The sequence below is a fragment of the Callithrix jacchus genome, chromosome 13 (genome assembly GCF_049354715.1).
Source record: "Callithrix jacchus isolate 240 chromosome 13, calJac240_pri, whole genome shotgun sequence".
Taxonomy (NCBI): Eukaryota; Metazoa; Chordata; class Mammalia; order Primates; family Cebidae; genus Callithrix; species Callithrix jacchus.
Window position 1 is genome coordinate 44730729 of NC_133514.1, and position 18765 is coordinate 44749493.

The 18765-nt window shown below is 39.4% G+C and overlaps 1 protein-coding gene and 1 pseudogene across 3 annotated transcripts in view; both read left to right on the forward strand.

Moving 5' to 3' along the window:
• HOOK3 (hook microtubule tethering protein 3) overlaps positions 1 to 18765 on the forward strand; it is a 132831-nt gene that overhangs the window by 62586 nt on the left and 51480 nt on the right. For all 3 annotated transcript variants that reach the window (XM_035270455.3, XM_078347654.1, XM_078347655.1), the window contains exons 9-12: positions 6388 to 6551; positions 8897 to 9037; positions 10483 to 10684; positions 18304 to 18414. In XM_035270455.3, coding sequence (XP_035126346.1) covers positions 6388 to 6551; positions 8897 to 9037; positions 10483 to 10684; positions 18304 to 18414 — 618 coding nt within the window. The remainder of the gene's footprint in view (positions 1 to 6387; positions 6552 to 8896; positions 9038 to 10482; positions 10685 to 18303; positions 18415 to 18765) is intronic.
• Positions 17531 to 17954, forward strand: LOC100399072 (NADH dehydrogenase (ubiquinone) 1 alpha subcomplex, 4, 9kDa pseudogene; annotated as a pseudogene).

An 18765-nucleotide genomic window follows, 5' to 3' on the forward strand; every position in this document is an offset into this window, starting at 1 on the left:
TTGAGCCTGGGAGTTCAAGGCTACAGTGAGCTGATTGTACCACTGCATTCCAGCCCGGGTGACAGATTGAGACCATGTCTCTAAAAAATGTTTTTTAGGTAGAATTGTCAAAACGAAAAATTCAAGAGAATAATTAAAGATGAAGTTAAGAAAATCTTTCACAAACAATAGACAAAAGTAAGATTATTTGTCTGGAATTTACTTTGGCTAAAGAGAGGGATACGGGAGTGGATTGACGTACATGAGAAACATAGTTGGCCACGTTTTGTTACTTGTTATTGCTGGCTTATGCATATGTAGAGTTCATAATACTTTGCAAGAGAAGAAGCATTTTACTTTGAAAGGCATTCGAGTTAGTCATTGCACTGGGTGCATATAGAAGAAAGTAATCACATCACACTTGTTGGGTTATCTAGGAAATGATATTTACATAGTCATAATGTAAGTGCTGTTAATTGCATTTTAGATTTTAGAATGTATATACAAATGCTGAGTTATAATAAATAATATTTTATTTTTATAAGTAGAATATAAATATCTTTAATAATATAAATGGGGATTGGCAAACTACAGCTTGTCATCTGTTTTTACAAATACAGTTTTTTTGTAGCTCCTTTATTTATGTATTGTCTGTGGCTGCTTTCATGGTACAATGACAGAGTGGAGTACTTGCCTGAAACATTTACAATATGGTCCTTTACACCAGAAAGTTTGACAGTGCCAGGTACGAACAGACTGCAAAATGAATGACAGTGTTGCAGAGAGGATATGAGAAGAAAAGGGGTAGCCCTACAGCATGTTTTGCTGTGCAGAAAACAGCAACACAGTCATAAGCATGTAATCTCTAATATAAACCTTATTAGTTTTCAACATTTAGAATTGTCCTATAGAGAAACATTACTGTAAAAGTTAAGATGCCAGTGATAGAGTTAGAGAAGTAAAACAGGAGTGATAAAGGAAAGGAAGAGCCAGAAGTGATGGCTTTCATCCTACCAAGTAGGGTATCTAGAACCACTTCTCCAGGGAGACAGTCATTACATGACTGGCTGCTCCTTGTCATGCAACCTCAGCTTAAAAATCACATGATTGATTTGTCATAAAATGTTAGGCACTTGGATGCATCAGGCACTAAAGTAGCTCTAAAGGAGGTCTCTTCAGGAAGGCCTTCCATGGTTGAGCAATCCAAAATAATCACCCAGTCATTTCTGTTGTTCTTATTTTAACCCTCTGTGTAGTAGGCTGTTTTTTGTATTGCTATAAAGAAATACCTAAGGCTGGGTAATACATAAAGAAAAGACGTTTAGAGAACGATCCAAGATGGCTGATCGTTAACATCTCGGGATTGCAGCTCTCAGTGAAAGCTCAGAGAACGAGAGGATGCCACATTTTCAGACAAATTTTGGTCACTCACGGAGCAGAAGATTCCCAGTGGAGGAGCTCCATGGGTCGCCAGCGTGACTCTTGTGGCCGGCACAGCGGTTGTGCCGGCACCTTGGTGCAGCAGCTCTTGGTGCAGAGTAAACGGGACTGGTTCCCCTTCTCACTGAGGTTTAGAACTCCGGGAAGGCAGAGTCGCCTATTACAGACTCAGGAAGGAAGCCAGACTGGAGATACCTGGGCAGAAAAGCACCATCAGTCTTAACGCCGCTGTTTTGGCTGGCCCAGTGGGTTGCTCATATTTCGGCCCTGGGAATTAACAACTTGGATGTCCACAGAGACCTAATTTGAAAGTTGGTAATTACCAAGACTACAGGTGGATAAATTTACAATGATGGGAAGAAACCAGTGTAAAAAGGCTGAGAATACTCAAAATCAGAACTCTCCCTCTAAAGAGGATCACAGTTCCTTATCAACAAGGGAACAAGACTTGATGGAGAACTAGTGCATCCCATTAACAGAATCAGGCTTCAGAAGATGGATAATAAACTTCTGTGAGTTAAAAGAACATGTTGTAGCCCAATGTAAAGAAACTAAGAACTTTGAAAAAAGGTTTGACGAAATCCTAATGAGAATAGACAACTTAGAGAGGAATATAAGTGAATTAATGGAACTGAAGAATACAATGCAGGAACTCCGAGAAGTATGCACAGGTTTAAACACTCGAATTGTTCAAGCAGAAGAAAGGATATCAGAGGTCGAAGTCCATCTTAATGAAATAAAACAAGAAGACAAGATTAGAGAAAAAAGGATAAAAAGGAATGAGCAAAGTCTCCAAGAAACGTGGGACTATGTGAAAAGACCAAATTTACGTTTGATAGGTGTACCTGAATGCGACGGAGAGAATGAATCCAAGCTGGAAAATATTCTTCAGGATATTATTCGGGAAAATTTTCCTAAACTAGCAAAGCAGGACAATATTCAACCCCAGGTAATACAGAGAACACCACAAAGATATTCCTCAAAAAGAGCAACTCCAAGGCACATAATCGTTAGATTCACCAGGGTTGAAACGAAGGAGAAAATCCTAAGGGCAGCCAGAGAGAAAGGTCAGGTTAATTACAAAGGGAAGCCTATCAAACTTACAGCAGATCTCTCAGCAGAAACTCTACAAGCCAGAAGAGAGTGGGGGCCAATATTCAACATCCTTAAAGAACAGAACTTGCAGCCCAGAATTTCATATCCAGCCAAACTAAGCTTCACAACTGAAGGAAAAATAAAATCTTTTATGAGCAAGCAAGTACTCAGAGATTTTATTACCACCAGGCCTGCTTTACAAGAGCTTCTGAAAGAAGCATTACACATAGAAAGAAACAACCAGTATTAGCCTTTCTAAAAATATACCAAAAAGTAAACAGCATCAACATAAAGAAGAATTTACATCAATGAATGGATAAAACAGCCAGTTAACATCAAATGGCAGTAATCCTAAATTTAAATCGACTAAATCCCCCAATCAAAAGATACAGCCAAAACCCAACGGTATGCTACATCCAGACCTATTTCACATGCAAGGATACACAAAGACTCAAAACAAAGGGATGGAGAAAGATTTTCCAACCAAATGGAGAGCAAAAATAAATAAATAAATAAGAAGCAGGAGTTGCAATTCTCGCATCTGATAAAATAGATTTTAAAGCAACAAAGATATAGCAGTAAAAGGATCAATGCAACAACAAGAGCTAACGATCCTAACACCCAGATACATAGAGACTTAGACTCAACGAGACAGAAAATTAATAAGGATATCAAGGACTCGAACTCAGATTCGGAACAAGTAAGCTTAATAAATATTTATAGAGCTCTCCACTTTAAATACACAAAATATACATTCTTGTCAATACCACATCACACCTACTCATAGGTTTAAATGAAACATTGACTGGCCATTATTAATACCCATATTTTTTAGAATAAAGCAACATTTCCATTCTCTCTCCCTCTTTTTCTTCCTCTTTCTTCCTCTCCTTCACTCCTTTTTTTCTTTCCTTCTCTCAAAAAAAGAAGAAAAAGAAATCAACTTGTAGACCTCTAGATCCAGGTCGCCAATGTCTCTCTCATTGCTTGATTTCCTTCCTTCCCTTCTCTCCCTCCCTCCCTCCCTCCCTTCCTTCCCCCTTCCCTTCCTGCCTTCCTCCCTTCCTCTCTTCCTAAAAAATAAAAATAAAAAAGAAAAGAAAAGATGTTTAATTGGCTCACAGTTCTGCAGGCTTTCCAGCATGGCTCCAGCATCTGCTTCTGGTGAGGGCCCCAGGAAGCTTCCAATCATGGCAGAAGGCAAAGGGGAAGCAGCTGTGTCACATGGCAAGAGCAGGAGCAAGGGGTGGAAAGGTGCCACACACTTTTAAACAACCAGGTCTTGCAAGAACTAACTCACTTTAGGAGAACAGCACCAAGCCATTCATGAGTGATCCAATACCGTGATCCAGACACCTCCCACCAGGCCCCACCCCTAACATTTGGGACAACATTTCAACATGAGATTTGGAAGGGATAAATATCCAAACCATATTACTCTGCATAGCACTTTCTATTTTAGTTTTTACATGTATTTATTAATTCACTTTCTTGTGCAGTGATTTATTTTTATTTATAGATTACATTTTTTTTCAAATATATAACATATGAGTAAGAACTTTCCTTTTTTCATCACTGTATCTGTGCACTTAGAAAAGTGCAACCATACCTAGAACATAGTAGGTGAGTGAGTCAATGAGTGGGTTGGTGACTGAGTGAAATGAATCAGTAAGTAGTTTAAAGTTCCAGAGGTGTTCAGTGAAGGAAGGCAGAATAGTGATTAACTATATTTGTGGTAGGAAGGAATGGCACAAGTTGCTAAAATCAAACATGTCAGAGGAGAGAGTCACTAGATAATGTCTAAGGAGAGAGTCACTAGATAATGTCTAATGGTAAGTCAAGAAATAATTGTATGTAACATTATTTAGATATGTAAAGTAACAACCAAAAACAATAAAATTAGGAGCAGTAAAAACTAGTCTCTGGAGAGTGGGAAAACTCCATAGGAAACTATAGCTTTTCACTATAAGCCCCTTTGCTTTGTTATTTTTTAAATTAATCGTGTTTATGTTTGTTTTGTTTTTTGAGGCAGGGTCTCACTCTGTCACCCAGGCAGGAGTGCAGCGGTGCAATCTTGGCTCACTACAACCTCTGTCTCCTGAGCTAAAGCAATCCTCCCACCTCAGCCTTTGAGTGGCAGGGACTACAAGTGCACACCACCACACCCAGCTAATTTTTTCATTTTTCGTAGAGTTGGGGTTGCACCATGTTGCCCAGGCTGGTCTTGAACTCCTGAGCTCCAGTGATCTGCCTGCCTCTGCCTCCCAAAGTGCTGGGATTACAGGTGTGAGCCACCATGCCTGGATCATCATTTTGTATTTTGAGACAGAGTCATGCTCTGTCATTAAGGCTGAAGTGCAGTGGCATGATCACAGCTTGCTGCAGTTAACTTCCTGGGCTCAAGTGATCCTATAGCCTTAGCCTTCCAGATAGCTGGAGCCACAGGCATGTGCCACCAGACTTGGGTAATTTTTTTTTTTTTGGTAGAGATGGGGTCTTGTTATGCTACCCATGCTGGGCTCAAACTCCTGACCCCAAGCAGTTCTACCACCTTGGCCTCCCAAAGTGCTGGGATTATAGGCGTGAGCCACTGTACCTGGCCTGTTTTGTTTTTTGAAACAGGGTCTTGCTCTGTCATCTGGGATGGAGCACAGTGGTATGATCATGGCCAACTGCAGCCTTGACCTCCTGGACTCGAGCAATCCTCCTGCCTCAACCTCCTGAGTAGCGGGGACCACAGGCATTCACCACCACACCTAGCTAATTTTTTATTTTTTGTGGAGACAGTGTCTCACTCTGTTGCCCAGGCTGTTCTCCAACTCCTAGCTCAAGTAATCCTCCTCCCTCAGCCTCCCAAAGTGCTAGGATTATAGGCATGAGCCACCATGCCAGCCAGTTTGTTTTTGAAATTTGATTATTTTTTTCTGTGTGTAAAAAGGAGTTCTGCCATATATATTGACTTTTTTTTGTCTGACTCCTTACATTATTTTGAGATCATCTATGTTGTCACTATAAATCACTAAATTTTTTATTGCTGAGTAGTATTCTTTAATACAGGTTGAATATTGGGGATTTTTTGGATTTGGGGATATTTGCATTATATACTTACTGGCTGAACGTCCTAAATCCAAAAATCCAAAAGCTAAAACAGCTCCGATGAGCATTTCTATTGAGTGTCATGTGGGTGCCCAGAAACGTTCAGATTTTGAAGCATTTCGGAGTTTGGATTTTTGGATTTGGGATCTTCAACCTATATGGATATACTGCAAATCATTTATCCATTTGTTTGTTAAACGTTTGGGTGGTTTCCAGTTTTTCTCTATTACAAATGAAGCTGCTGTAAACATTTTTCCTAAGTCTTTGTGTGGGCATATACTTTTATTTCTCTTGAGTAAATACCTAGGAGTAGGATGGCTAAATCAGTCATGTGGTAGTTGCATTTTTAATTCTTTAAGAAACTGCTATTTTCCAAAGTGTTTGAAACATTTTGTGTTCTCACCAGAAGTTTCTTTGCCAACACTTGGTACAGTCTTTTTAATTTTATTTATTCTAGTGGGAGTATAGTTATATAATATTGTGATTTTAATTTGCATTTTCTTGATAATTAATGATTATTTATTTGTGTGCCTATTAACCATCTTTGTATTTTTCTGGTGAGTCTTTCGTTCAAATATGAAATGAATGAATTGTTACTCTTATATCTTGCTCTGCATGTGCAGTAGTAAGAAATGACATAAATGTTTCAAGTGGAGATTTATTGTACTTCTTTAAAAATAGGCTTTAATTTATAATGGTAATAATAATCCACAAGTGATTGAGCTTGATGCCAGTGTAATTGGAGGAAATAACTGCTATCGTCCTGTATTCCAACAGGTTGCAGCATTGCAGGAAGAGAAAAGTAGTTTGTTGGCAGAGAATCAGGTATTAATGGAAAGACTCAATCAATCTGATTCTATAGAAGATCCTAACAGTCCAGCAGGAAGAAGGCATTTGCAGCTCCAGACTCAATTAGAACAGCTCCAAGAAGAAACATTCAGGTAAAAGACAACTCATTAAAATGATTTAAAGACATTTGTTAGCTGTCATTTAAAGTTAAGTATATATTGGCTGGGCACGGTGGCTCACACCTGTAATCCCAGCCCTTTGGGAGGCTGAGGCAGGCAAATCACCTGAGGTTAGGGATTCGAAACCAGCCTGGCTAACATGATGAAACTCCATCTCTACAAAAAATATGAAAATTAGCCAGGCGTGAAGGCAGGTGCCTATAATCCCAGCTATTTGGGAGGCTGAGACACCAGAATTGTTTGAACCAGGAGTGTGGAGATTGCAGTGAGTCAGTATTGTGCCATTGCACCCCAGCCTGGGCAATAGAGCAAGACTGTCTCAAAAAAAAAAAAAAAAGAATAGAGTGTTAGGACTTCTGGGAAACTGCAGACCAGTGAGGTTGTATAATAAACATCTTTGCAGAATCTCCTCATACAACACAAAACTACTTCACATCTAGGAAATGTTCTATCAGAGCGCCATCCTTGTTATCACTTGAAGACAGAATGCCCTAACTGCAGAATAACTGTGTGGGAGAAAGAAATCAGACACCAGCCCTGCACCCGACAGGGAAACAAAGGCGACTGAGTAAACATTCAAGAAAGACAGAGGAAGAACATTCATGAAGGGGCATGAAGGCGAGTTGGCATGATCACCAGAAAGATTAAATATCACTGAAAATCTGAAATGACCTTTTTTTTGGGAAAAGTAATGGTCAGAGCAGACCATAAAGAAACCACAGATTAAGGATTTTAAAGTAAGCACATCTTTGGGAGTGGCCAGACGTCGTGAAAAGTTGCAGGCAGGTAATTTTAAAAGACAGATGCATTTATAAATTAATAGAACTCTGTATAAGTCTCCGTGTGTCTGTGTGTATATGTGTGTGTGTGTGTGTGTGTGTGTGTTTACAGAGATAGACTTGTTCAAAGGGGTGAGCTGATTTAAAAGGATAGGCGAGATTTAAAGGAACAATATTCCAGATATCTTCTGTGGGGGAAAAAAAGGCCAAAAGGAAGGAAGAAGGGCCCTTTGGCCTTCAGGTGGTGAAAGGAAAAAGAAGAAAAGGGAAAATGTGTCCTGCAAGATAAGACAGAAGCACAAAATTGAAAAACTTAAGAATACGATGAAAATACTTTGTTACAGTTTACTAAAATAGTATATCATGACTTGTTTCTTACCTAGCCATAGATTTCTAGTGTTAAAACAGTAAGAGAGGCTGGGCGCGGTGGCTCACGCCTGTAATCCCAGCACTTTGGGAGGCCGAGGCAGGTGGATCACGAGGTCAAGAGATCGAGACCATCCTGGTCAACGTGGTGAAATCCCATCTCTACTAAAAATACAAAAAATTAGCTGGGCATGGTAGTGCGTGCCTGTAATCCCAGCTACTCAGGATGCTGAGGCAGGAGAATTGCCTGAACCCAGGAGGCGGAGGTTGCGGTGAGCCGAGATCACGCCATTGCACTCCAGCCTGGGTAACAAGAGCAAAACTGTGTCTCAAAAAAAAAAAAAAGTAAGAGAAATTAAACATCATTTAGTTTTTTACTTTACTGAATAACTGAGTATGGTAACATACCTACTGTCCTTGTTATTCCTCAGTAAAATATTTCTGGATTTTTTTTTTCTTTCGCCTTAACAGGTAAAAGTATGAAACTTTTCTTAGGCTCCTTAGCAACAGTCCATTCCCTGTAGTTCACATCGGCAGTTCAAAGAATGGTTGAGGCCCCTGGAGGTCCTCTGAAACCATTTTGGAGAATCTGCAAGACCCTGTCTTTTCCATCTATGTGTCTGCAAGGCTGGATTTTCTTCATATACTTCATCCAAAAACAACATGTCAACAACAGCTGAATGTAGAAACAAATACAAGAACCCAGCTGTCTTCTATTAAAACAGATAATAGAATCACGAAAATGTAAAACAGTACCACTCTTCACACTTTTTTGTTTTAGAAAACAGTTATCTTTCTTAAAGAGTATTTGTTTATATTAACAAAATGGGTTTATTACTGTAAGCCACAGTGCTGGGCCATATGTGTTAATTTTGTAATTTATAAAAAAAACCTTAGATAAATTATATCTGCAGTATTTTGAAAAAAATGTTACATGCTGTCTTACTTTCTGGTAGGGAAATAAGTATCCATTTGTCACCGTTCCCAAGCCTTGGGATAGTGGAGTCCATTTTTATGACAGTTAAGGTTTGAGAAGGCAACTTATGGCCACAAACGTGGGAGACATATTCAAGAAGGCTTTATTCTCATACTTTATATTTTTCTTTTATTGTTCTAAGGAGAATGAGGAGGCAGTAAATAGTGCTTTCTTGGTCTATTTTGTATCGGTTACAGACTAGAAGCAGCCAAAGATGATTATCGAATACGTTGTGAAGAGTTAGAAAAGGAGATCTCTGAACTTCGGCAACAGAATGATGAACTGACCACTTTGGCAGATGAAGCTCAGTCTCTGAAAGATGAGATCGACGTGCTGAGGTAAACAGCCTCACCTTCGCCTTTACCTTCACTGCCCAGCACATTTCGGCTCTGGTGTTAAAAACTCTAGGGTTTCTGAGCATCTAGCAAGATTAAGAGCCAAGCTACCCAGACTGAGATCCTGGGTCTATTGTTTATGCAACCTCTGTATGATCATTTTCTCATCTGCAAAATGAAAACAATACACTTGCCTACCTCAGGTTTATATAAGGAGTTGAGCAAATTTATATTTGTGAACACTTGCAACAGTGTCTGGCAATTAAGTGATACATACGTGTTTGTAAAACAGAAATTCTGACCATCTCTTCTTACTTGTACAGCTCTGGAGCTGTTCTTCCACCACGCCCACAGGGCCTCATTTTCTTGCTGGGCCTTGTTGTCATCCCTTCAGTTCTCTCATGAGGTGCCTCACTTCCTGCCACCTCATTTTTTCACCCCTCTATTTGTGAAATCTCGTATCCTCTGTTGATTATCTCAACCATCTACACTTTTCCACTTTTGCTCTTTAAATACCGAGAAAAACAAGGGAAATGCATAATAGATGTTTTTGTGCTACTGCCAATTGGTGGCTTCCTTGTGAGCTGGGTTCTTCCCGATGGCCTGCCCTCCTCCTGCTTATTGTCTCACTCACAGCTATTAAGATTCTTTAGGATTCTACTCCCCTGGCTGCTTTCCCTGTATACCTCCTATGCCTTAGTCTCAATAGATGTCCTTGTCTCTTTTAGCAGGGAAGAAAGAGGCCATGAACTGCTGAACTCTCCATGTCTTTTTTCTCCGGCATCACTAAACTTCCCTGCATTCCCGCCCATCCTTTCTTTTTTGCTTAGAGAGTGCAGAACTGTTATTCCTCCCACTGTTCAGGGCTAATTCTTTCTTCAGTGCTCTGGATCTCCAACCTTCTTGCCTACTCAGGGATTATGTTACATCAATCCTCATTTCTTTTGCCTTTTGGATCTCTCTCCTTTGTACATGTGTACACGCACATTTAGGTCTCTTTACTCTTAAAAAGAGAGGGAGGTATTTCTCTCTCCTTCCCTCCAGAACCAAACTTAGATTACATAAGGTAAAATTTATATTCTCCCCTCAACCCCACTCTCTGCCTGCACTGCCCCACTGAACCTGCCATTCTGGTGGTCACTGATAATTGCCAAATTATTTGGACACTGTAAAACTTACTTTTCTTTTGTGCTACATGTGACTCTGCTGGCTTCCCTCTCCTGCTTGGTTTTCTTAAATTATTATTCTCCATTACACATTTAGTTTTAATTTAGGTCATATTTTTTAACCTATGCAGAGCATTAACCTGGAATCACTTTTGTCTTATAATTTCATTAGATGTGTGTTTTCTGCTCTCCCCTTCCTGGCTATCCCTCTTGTTTTAACACTGAAACAACTCTACAAGTGTGGATGTATTTCTGATTTTTAAATTTCCCATCTAATTCTAGACATTCTTCTGATAAAGTATCTAAACTAGAAGGTCAAGTAGAATCTTATAAAAAGAAGCTAGAAGATCTTGGTGATTTAAGGCGGCAGGTTAAACTCTTAGAAGAAAAGAATACCATGTATATGCAGAACACTGTCAGTCTAGAGGAAGAGTTAAGAAAGGCCAACGCAGCACGAAGTCAACTTGAAACCTACAAGAGACAGGTAAAAGAAACACAGCGTCTTGATGATGGTTTCAGGCAAGCTCTTCACTGTAACATGTAGCTTACAAAAATTACTGACTTATTTTCATGGCATTCTGTTTTTTACCTTTTCTTTATTGTATTTATTTATTTAGAAGACAGAGTCTAACTGTCACCCAGCTTGGAGTGCAGTGGCATGATCTCAGCTCACTGTAACCCTCACCTCCTGGATTCAAGCAATTCTCTTGCCTCAGCCTCCCTAGTAGCTGGGTCTACAGGTGCATGCTGCCACACCTGGCTAATTTTTTGTATTTTTGTATTGATGGTGTTTCACAGTTGTTGCCCAGGCTGGTCTCGAACTCCTGAGCTCAATTGATCGACCCACTTTGGCCTTCCAAAGTTCTAGGATTACAGACGTGAGCCACTGTCAGCCACCATGCCCGGCCTATTGTATTTATTTATATTTATCCTATATTTAAAGGGTTTTAAACTCTCTATAGCAGGTGCTTTTTTTTTTTTTTTTTACTTATTTTTATTTGTTAATTTATTATGTAATATTTAAGAAATACATAAATGTAAAAGCATAGTTCAATAAATATTCATGCTTGAATAAAACATGCTCTCCCTTTCCTCATTCCAGGCAGCCTCCATGCTGCAGTTTTCATTCCCATTCATCTCTCTCTACTTTTGCTGCATATATATATTTATCCCTAAGAATTTATAGCATTATGACGTGTTCCAAAACTTTATGTAAGTGATACAGTGAAAGCACTCTTCTGTAATTTTCTTTCTTTTGCTCAGTGAGATTTGTTTATTATAATAGGTGTAGCTTTATAACATCTATTTCTGCTGCTGTATAGTATCCCAGTGAGTCTCTGTACCGAGATTTATCCATTTTCCTGTTAAGAGACATACAGGATATTTTAGCTCTTTTTCTGTATTAAAAGAAATGCCGGCCGGGCACGGTGGCTCACGCCTGTAATCCCAGCACTTTGGGAGGCCGAGGCGGGTGAATCACGAGGTCAGGAGATCAAGAACATCCTGGCTAACAAGGTGAAACCCCATCTCTACTAAAAATACAAAAAATTAGCTGGGCATGGTGGCAGGCACCTGTAGTCCCAGCTATTCAGGAGGCTGAGGCAGTAGAATTGCTTGAACCTGGGAGGCAGAGGTTGCAGTGAGCCAGGATTGTACCACTGCACCCCAGCCTGGGCAACAGAGCAAGACTCTGTCTCAAAAAAAAAAGAAAGAAAGAAAGAAATGCCATATAAATAGTATTGTACAGGTCCTCTCCTATACATGTGTGAAGGTTTTACAACCTGATGGAATTTCTAAAAATATCTGCAATGTAGTTAGATATTATTGTGCAGGGCTTCTCCTATACATGTGTGAAGGTTTTACAACTTGATGGAATTTCTGTCTAAGAGTATCTTCAATGTAGTTAGATATTAGCAGATTGTTCCTTAACGTGATTGTGTTACCAACGAGCAGTTTATATTCCTGTTGCTCCACGTGATCACCAACACACAGCATTGGCAAACTTCAAATTTTGCTGGCCTGGCATAGTACCTCATACCTGTAATTCCAACACTTTGGGAGGCTGAGGCAGGAGAATGACGAGCCCAGGAGTTCCAGACCATCCTGGGAAACATAGCAAGACCTGATCTCTAAAACTAATTTTAAGTTATTTGGTCATGGTGGCATGAACCTGTGGTCCCAGCTACTCAGGAGGCTGAGGTTGACGGATGGCTTGAGCCTAGGCCTCAGAGGCTACAGTGAGCTATGATTGCACCACTGCACTCCAGCTTTGCTTTTGTGCTGCATGTAACTTTGCTGGCAACACGAGACGTGCAAGACTTTGTCTTGAGTAAAGGAAAAATAAGTAAAAATTGCCAATTAGATGGGTGTAAAATAATGTCTCCTTTTAATTATACTTTGTGTTACCCTGATTACAAATATATTTACTGACTATATTTCTTTTGTAAATTTCTTTTTTTAATCTTTTATCTATTTAAAAAATTGAATATTTTTTTTTTACTGATTTCTAAGGGTTGTTTATATGTTCTAGATATTCTTTATGACTTACACATATTTTTATTTAATCTTCTGTGGATCTATGACCTGTCCTTTTACTTTTTTGAGGTTGATAATTTCAGTGTAATGAACTTCAAGTACTTTTTAAAACTGGTTAGTAGTTTTTATGTTTTGTTTAAGAAATTATTTCCTAAATAAGGATATAAGTCTAATCTCTATTTTCTTTACAAAGCTTTAAAGTTTGTTTTGCACATTTAGGTCTTTAATCCACTTGGAATTAATTTTTATGTGAGGTGTGAGGTAGGGATCCCTTTGATACTCTTTGTGTGGATAACCAGTCAACCTACTGCCATTAATTAACAGTCCATTCTTCCACAATGACCTGCAATTCTACCTTGTATATCTAAAGTGTCCATGTCACATACGGATTTATTTCTGGACACTTTCTTCTGTTCCGTTAGTATACTTATGTGTTCCTACACCAATACCACACTCATGTTTTACTAATTTTTAGCAATTTTGATAGGTGGTAGTGCAGACTCTCATACTTTGTCCTTTTTCAAAATTGTCTATTCTCAGCCCTTTGCTTTTCGTTTAAACTACAAACTCTTGGAAATTGAAATTACATTGACTCTGTTTATCAATTTGGGGAGAGTTGTTCCTGTCTCAACATGATACCTTTCCATGGTCTTCCATTTCTTTGAGTTAAGTTTTATAATGTTCTTCTAAAGATTTTGTGCATATTTCATTATTCTTACTCTTAGGTACTTTGTGTTTTGGGTTGTTTTTTAAATGCAGTTAGATAAAAATACCACTTTCATTTTATTGCTAACTTATATGAATGAAATTAACTTTTATATGTTGATTCTGCAATCTTGCCAAATTCTTATATTACTTCTGATAACATCTGTAGATTTCTCTTGTCAGAGGGATATAGTAAACAAATAAAAGCAGTTTGTTTCTTCTTTTTTTTTTTTTTTCCAAGACAGGGTTTCACTCTGTCACCTAGACAAGAGTGCAGTGGTGCAGTCATGGCTCACGGTAGCCTCAGTCTCCCCAGGCTTAAGTGATTCTCCCACCTCAGCCTCACAGGTAGCCAGGATCACAAGTGTGTGTCACCACACCCAGCTAATCTTTTTTTTTTTTTTTTTTTTTTGAGACAGAGTCTTGCTTTGTAGCCCAGGCTGAAGTGCAGTGGTGTAATCTTGGCTCACAGCAACCTCCACCTCCCACATTCAAGTGATTCTCTTGCCTCAGCCTCCCAAGTAGCTGGGGCTACAGTTGTGTGCCACCACACCTGGCTAATTTTTGTATTTTTAGTAGAGACAGGGTTTCGCCATATTGACCAGGCTGGTCTTGAACTCCTGACCTCATGATCCACCAGCCTCAGCCTCCCAAAGTTCTGGGATTAGAGACATGAGCCACTGCACCTGGTCAGTTTTGTATTTTTTGTAGAGATGGGTTTCACCGTGTTGTCCAGGCTGGTCTCAAACACCTGGGCTCAATACATCCTCCTCCCTCAGCCTCCCACAATGCTGGGATTGCAGGTGTGAGCCACTGCACCCAACCCAATTTCTCTCTTTCTTCCTACTCCATATACTTTTTATCTTTTTAGTTAGCATACCTGGCCTTCAATACGACTTCGAGTAAAAAACAATAATGGTGGGAAAGCATTCCTTGTTGATTATATACAGAACATTTTGTTTTGCCAATATGTTACTAAGATTGCTATATGTTTTTTTTGTTTTTTGTTGTTGTTGTTGTTGTTTTTGAGACAGTATCTCCCTCTGTCCCCAGGCTGGAGTACAGTGGTGCGATCTTGGCTCACTGCAACTTCCACCTCCCATGTTCAAGTGATTCTCCTGTTTCAGCTTCCTGAGTAGCTGTGACTACAGGCATGTGCTACCATGCCCAGCTAATTTTTGCCTTTTTAGTAGAAATGGGGTTTCATGCCTGTAATTTCAGCACTTTGGGAGGCTAAAGCAGGTGGATCACCTGAGGTCAGGAGTTCAAGACCAGCCTGACCAACATGGTGAAACCTCATCTCTACTAAATATAAAAAATTAGCTGGCAGTGGTGGCGTGCACTTGTAATGCCAGCTACTTGGGAGGCTGAGCCAGGAGAATTGCTTTAATTTGGGAGGTGAAGGTTGTGGTGAGCCCAGATCATGACACTGCACTCCAGCCTGGGCAACAAGAGTGAAACTCCATCTCAAAAAAAAAAAAAAAAGAATAAATATAGGCCAGATAAACTATACATAATGTTAAAATGTATAAAATATAAATTTTAATATGAGACATAATCTAATTAGAGTTCCAGAGGAGAGAACAAAACTGAAGAAAGACATTATTTGAAGGAATAAATGGCTGAACATTTTTCAGAACTAATGAAGGGATATCAGAATTATTAGAATTAAAAAGAAATTGGCCAGGTGTGGCGGCTCACTTGTATAATCCCACTACTTTGGGAGGCTGAGGCAGGCGGATCACCTAAGGTCAGGAGTTCAAGACCAGCTTGACAACATGGTGAAAACTCATCTCTACTAAAAATACAAAAATTAGCCAGGTGTGGTTACAAGTGCCTATAATCCCAGCTACTCGGGAGGCTGAGGCAGGAGAATTGTTTGAACTGAGAAGACAGGTTGCAGTGAGCCGAGACCACACCAATGCACTCCATCCAGCCTGGGCAACAAGAGCGAGACTCCAACTCAAAAAAAAAAAAAAAAGAAAGAAAGAAATCTATACCTAGAGATACTGTAGTGAAACTAAATAATACACTAATTCTTTCTACCTGTTTGTGATTTAATACTTAATATGCTTTATTTCTTTATTTATAGACAGTCTCACTCTGTCACCCAGGCTGGAGTGCAGTGGCATGATCTCGGCTCATTGCAACCTCCACCTCCTGGGTTCAAGCGATTCTTCTGCCTCAGCCTCCCGAGTAGCTGGGACTACAGGCGCTTGCCAGCATGTCCGGCTAATTTTCGCATTTTTAGTAGAGATGTGATTTCACCATATTGGCCAGGATGATCTTGAACTGCTGACTTCGTGATTTGCCTGGGTTGGCCTTTCAAAGTACTGGTATTATATACATGAGACACTGTACCCGGCTGCTTTATTTTTTTTAATGATAATATTTCATCTATAAGCCCTCTTTGTGTGCTTTTTCAAATCTCCCTGGTTATTTTTGATGGTCTCTTCTTTTTGATATTTATTTATTTATGTAGAGATGGAGTCTCACTCTGTTGCCCAGGCTAGAGTACAGTGGCGCAATCTCGGCTCACTGCAACTTCTGCCTCCCAGGTTCAAGCGATTCTCCTGCCTCAGCCTCCTGAGTAGCTGGGAATATAGGCGCATGCCACCATACCCAGCTAATTTTTGTATTTTTAGTAGAGACAGGGTTTCACCATGTTGGTCAGGCTGGTTGCGAACTCCTGACCTCATGATCTGCCTGCCTTGGCCTCTCAAACTGCTGGAATTATAGGTGTGAGCCACTGCAGCTGGCCTATTTATTTGTTTTTTGAGACAGTGTCTCGCTCTGTGGCTCATGTTGGAGTGCACTGGCGCAACCTCAGCTCACTGCAACCTCAGCCTCCTGGGTTCAAGCAATTCTCCTGCCACAGTCTCCTGAGTAGCTGGGATTACTGGAGTGCACCACCTTGCCCAGCTAATTTTTTGTAGATACAGCGTTTCAACATGTTGCCCCCGGTTGATCTTGAACTTCTGAGCTCAAGCAATCTCCCCTCCTTGGCCTCCCAAAGTGTTAGGATTACAGGCGTGAGCTACTGCGACTGGCCTCTTACTCCATTTTCAATTTAGATTTCCTCTTTATATTTTTAAGTATGTATATTTTGTATCTGATAATTACAATATGAAATCCTTGGAGATCTTGTTCTATTATTTTTTTGGTTGTTATTGCTGTTAAAGTTTTCCACAGCCTTGTTCATTTTGGCATATTTCTTTATGGCCTTTATAATTTTGGATTTTGCTCTTTCATTAGCTCATCTTTACCTTGGGGAATTCTGAGGTTCATAGGTTGAGGTTTTGTTTCTGTAGTCAATATGTGTGTTTGTTTATGGCAGATTTTCCACAGCATTACCAACTAATACCCGTCTAATTGCTTGGCTTAGGTTTTCCCAAACAAGGCAAGTAGTAAAAATTCAAACATAAGTCCATGTATTATTAACAGGTTGTGGTTACAAACTCCCAGTTTCCCTTTTTTCTTTCATTATTACTTTTTTTTAAAGACAGGATCTCACTCTGTTTTCCAGGCTGGGGTGCAATGGTATGATCATAGCTCACTACAATCTTGAACTCCTGGGCTCAAGCAATCCTCCCACCTCAGCCTTCTAAGTAGCTGGAACTACAGACATGTGTCACCACACCCAGCTAATTTTTAAATTATAGAGATGGAGTTTCACTATGTTGCCTAGTCTGATCTCAAATTCTGGGTTCAAGCCATCCTCCTACCTCAGCCTCCCAAAGTACTGGGATTATAGGCGTGAACCACTGCGCTTAGCCCAAGTTATACTTTTTTAAACCTAAAGCACTCAGTTTGTTGTTCCAGCTGATGAAATTTTTTTTCTAATCCACTTATTTGCTACCTTTTAGAGCCTAAGGTGGTTTAACGACTACTCATCGCCTGTTAAAGCTCTAGGTTCCTATTATCGACAGTTGGCACCTCATGGTACCCAGATTGTCTGCATGAACTTCTCGTTCTGGTTTTAACTTCTGAGTATTTCCCTTATTTTCTTGTAAGCTTAGCTATGCAATTGGATTCTCCCTGCCCCACCCTTGCCCCAGCATTTATTTTGTTTTATACAAAAAGAATTTCAGAGATACTACTTAGTCCGGGGCCTGGTGGCTGGGCTCATTTTCTTCTTTCCAATCTGAGGTCTCTGCCACAAACATGCTCCACCACATCTTAGGTCAGGCCAAGAAGCATCCGAGCTTGATCCCCCTGTTTGTATTTATTGGAGCTGGAGGTGGTGGAGCAGCCCTGTATCTCTTGCGTTTGGCATTGTTCAATCCAGATGTTTGTTGGGACAAAAAGAATAACCCAGAGCCCTGGAACAAACTGGGTCCCAATGATCAATACAAGTTCTATTCAGTGAATGTGGATTACAGCAAACTGAAGAAAGAACGTCCAGATTTCTAAATGGAATGTAAAGCTGCTTTAAAATGAAGGTCTTCCAGAAGCCATCCGCACAATTTTCCACTGAACCAGGAAATATTTCTTCTCTAAATGCATGAAATCATGTTAATGTAATCTATTGGTGATTACACTGATTAATAAATAACTGAAACTTGAAAAAAAAAAAAAAAAAAAAGAATTTCAGACTACCCAGTTATCTGTATTGCCAGAAATGAAAATTGTATAAATTCTTTTATGATTTTGAACACTGTTACTGTGGATGATTCTCGTTGGGAACTGGTAGTAACTGGGCAGGATTTTATTCCTAGTTCTTTCCATTGGGTTAGGCTGCTGGATCATATGCATTTGAGTACTGGTGGGAAGGGGTTTCGTTTTCTTAGAACTGTAGAAGAAAATGAGGATAATTTCTAATGTTTCAGATTATGTATAAGTAATGGTATCTTTCTGTGTTAGGTAGTAGAACTACAAAATAGATTATCAGAAGAATCAAAGAAAGCAGATAAACTAGATTTTGAATATAAGCGGCTAAAAGAAAAAGTTGACAGTCTTCAAAAAGAAAAGGATGTGAGTATATGTATTAGGCATTTTGGTTTCGAGTACTGCTAAAATTAAGGTGATTATGTTTGTGTTTGGCCAGATTAATTGCTTATGAATTTAAAAATTAGAAATCCTATTTATTTTTAAGCCATAGGAAAATTCCATTTGTGTTTCAGAAATAAAGCAAAAAAAGAAGGGAATATTTTTATAATACTTTCATTCAAATTTCTTTTTTATACAGTTATCTTTTCTACCACTGTTGCCTTCTTTACATTGTTCTACTCATGACTTTTTTTTTCCTGCTCATGACTTTCTATGTTTGTTAAGCTTTGTTTTCTATATGAAAACAAGAAAGTCCTGTATGTATAGAGTACTTGG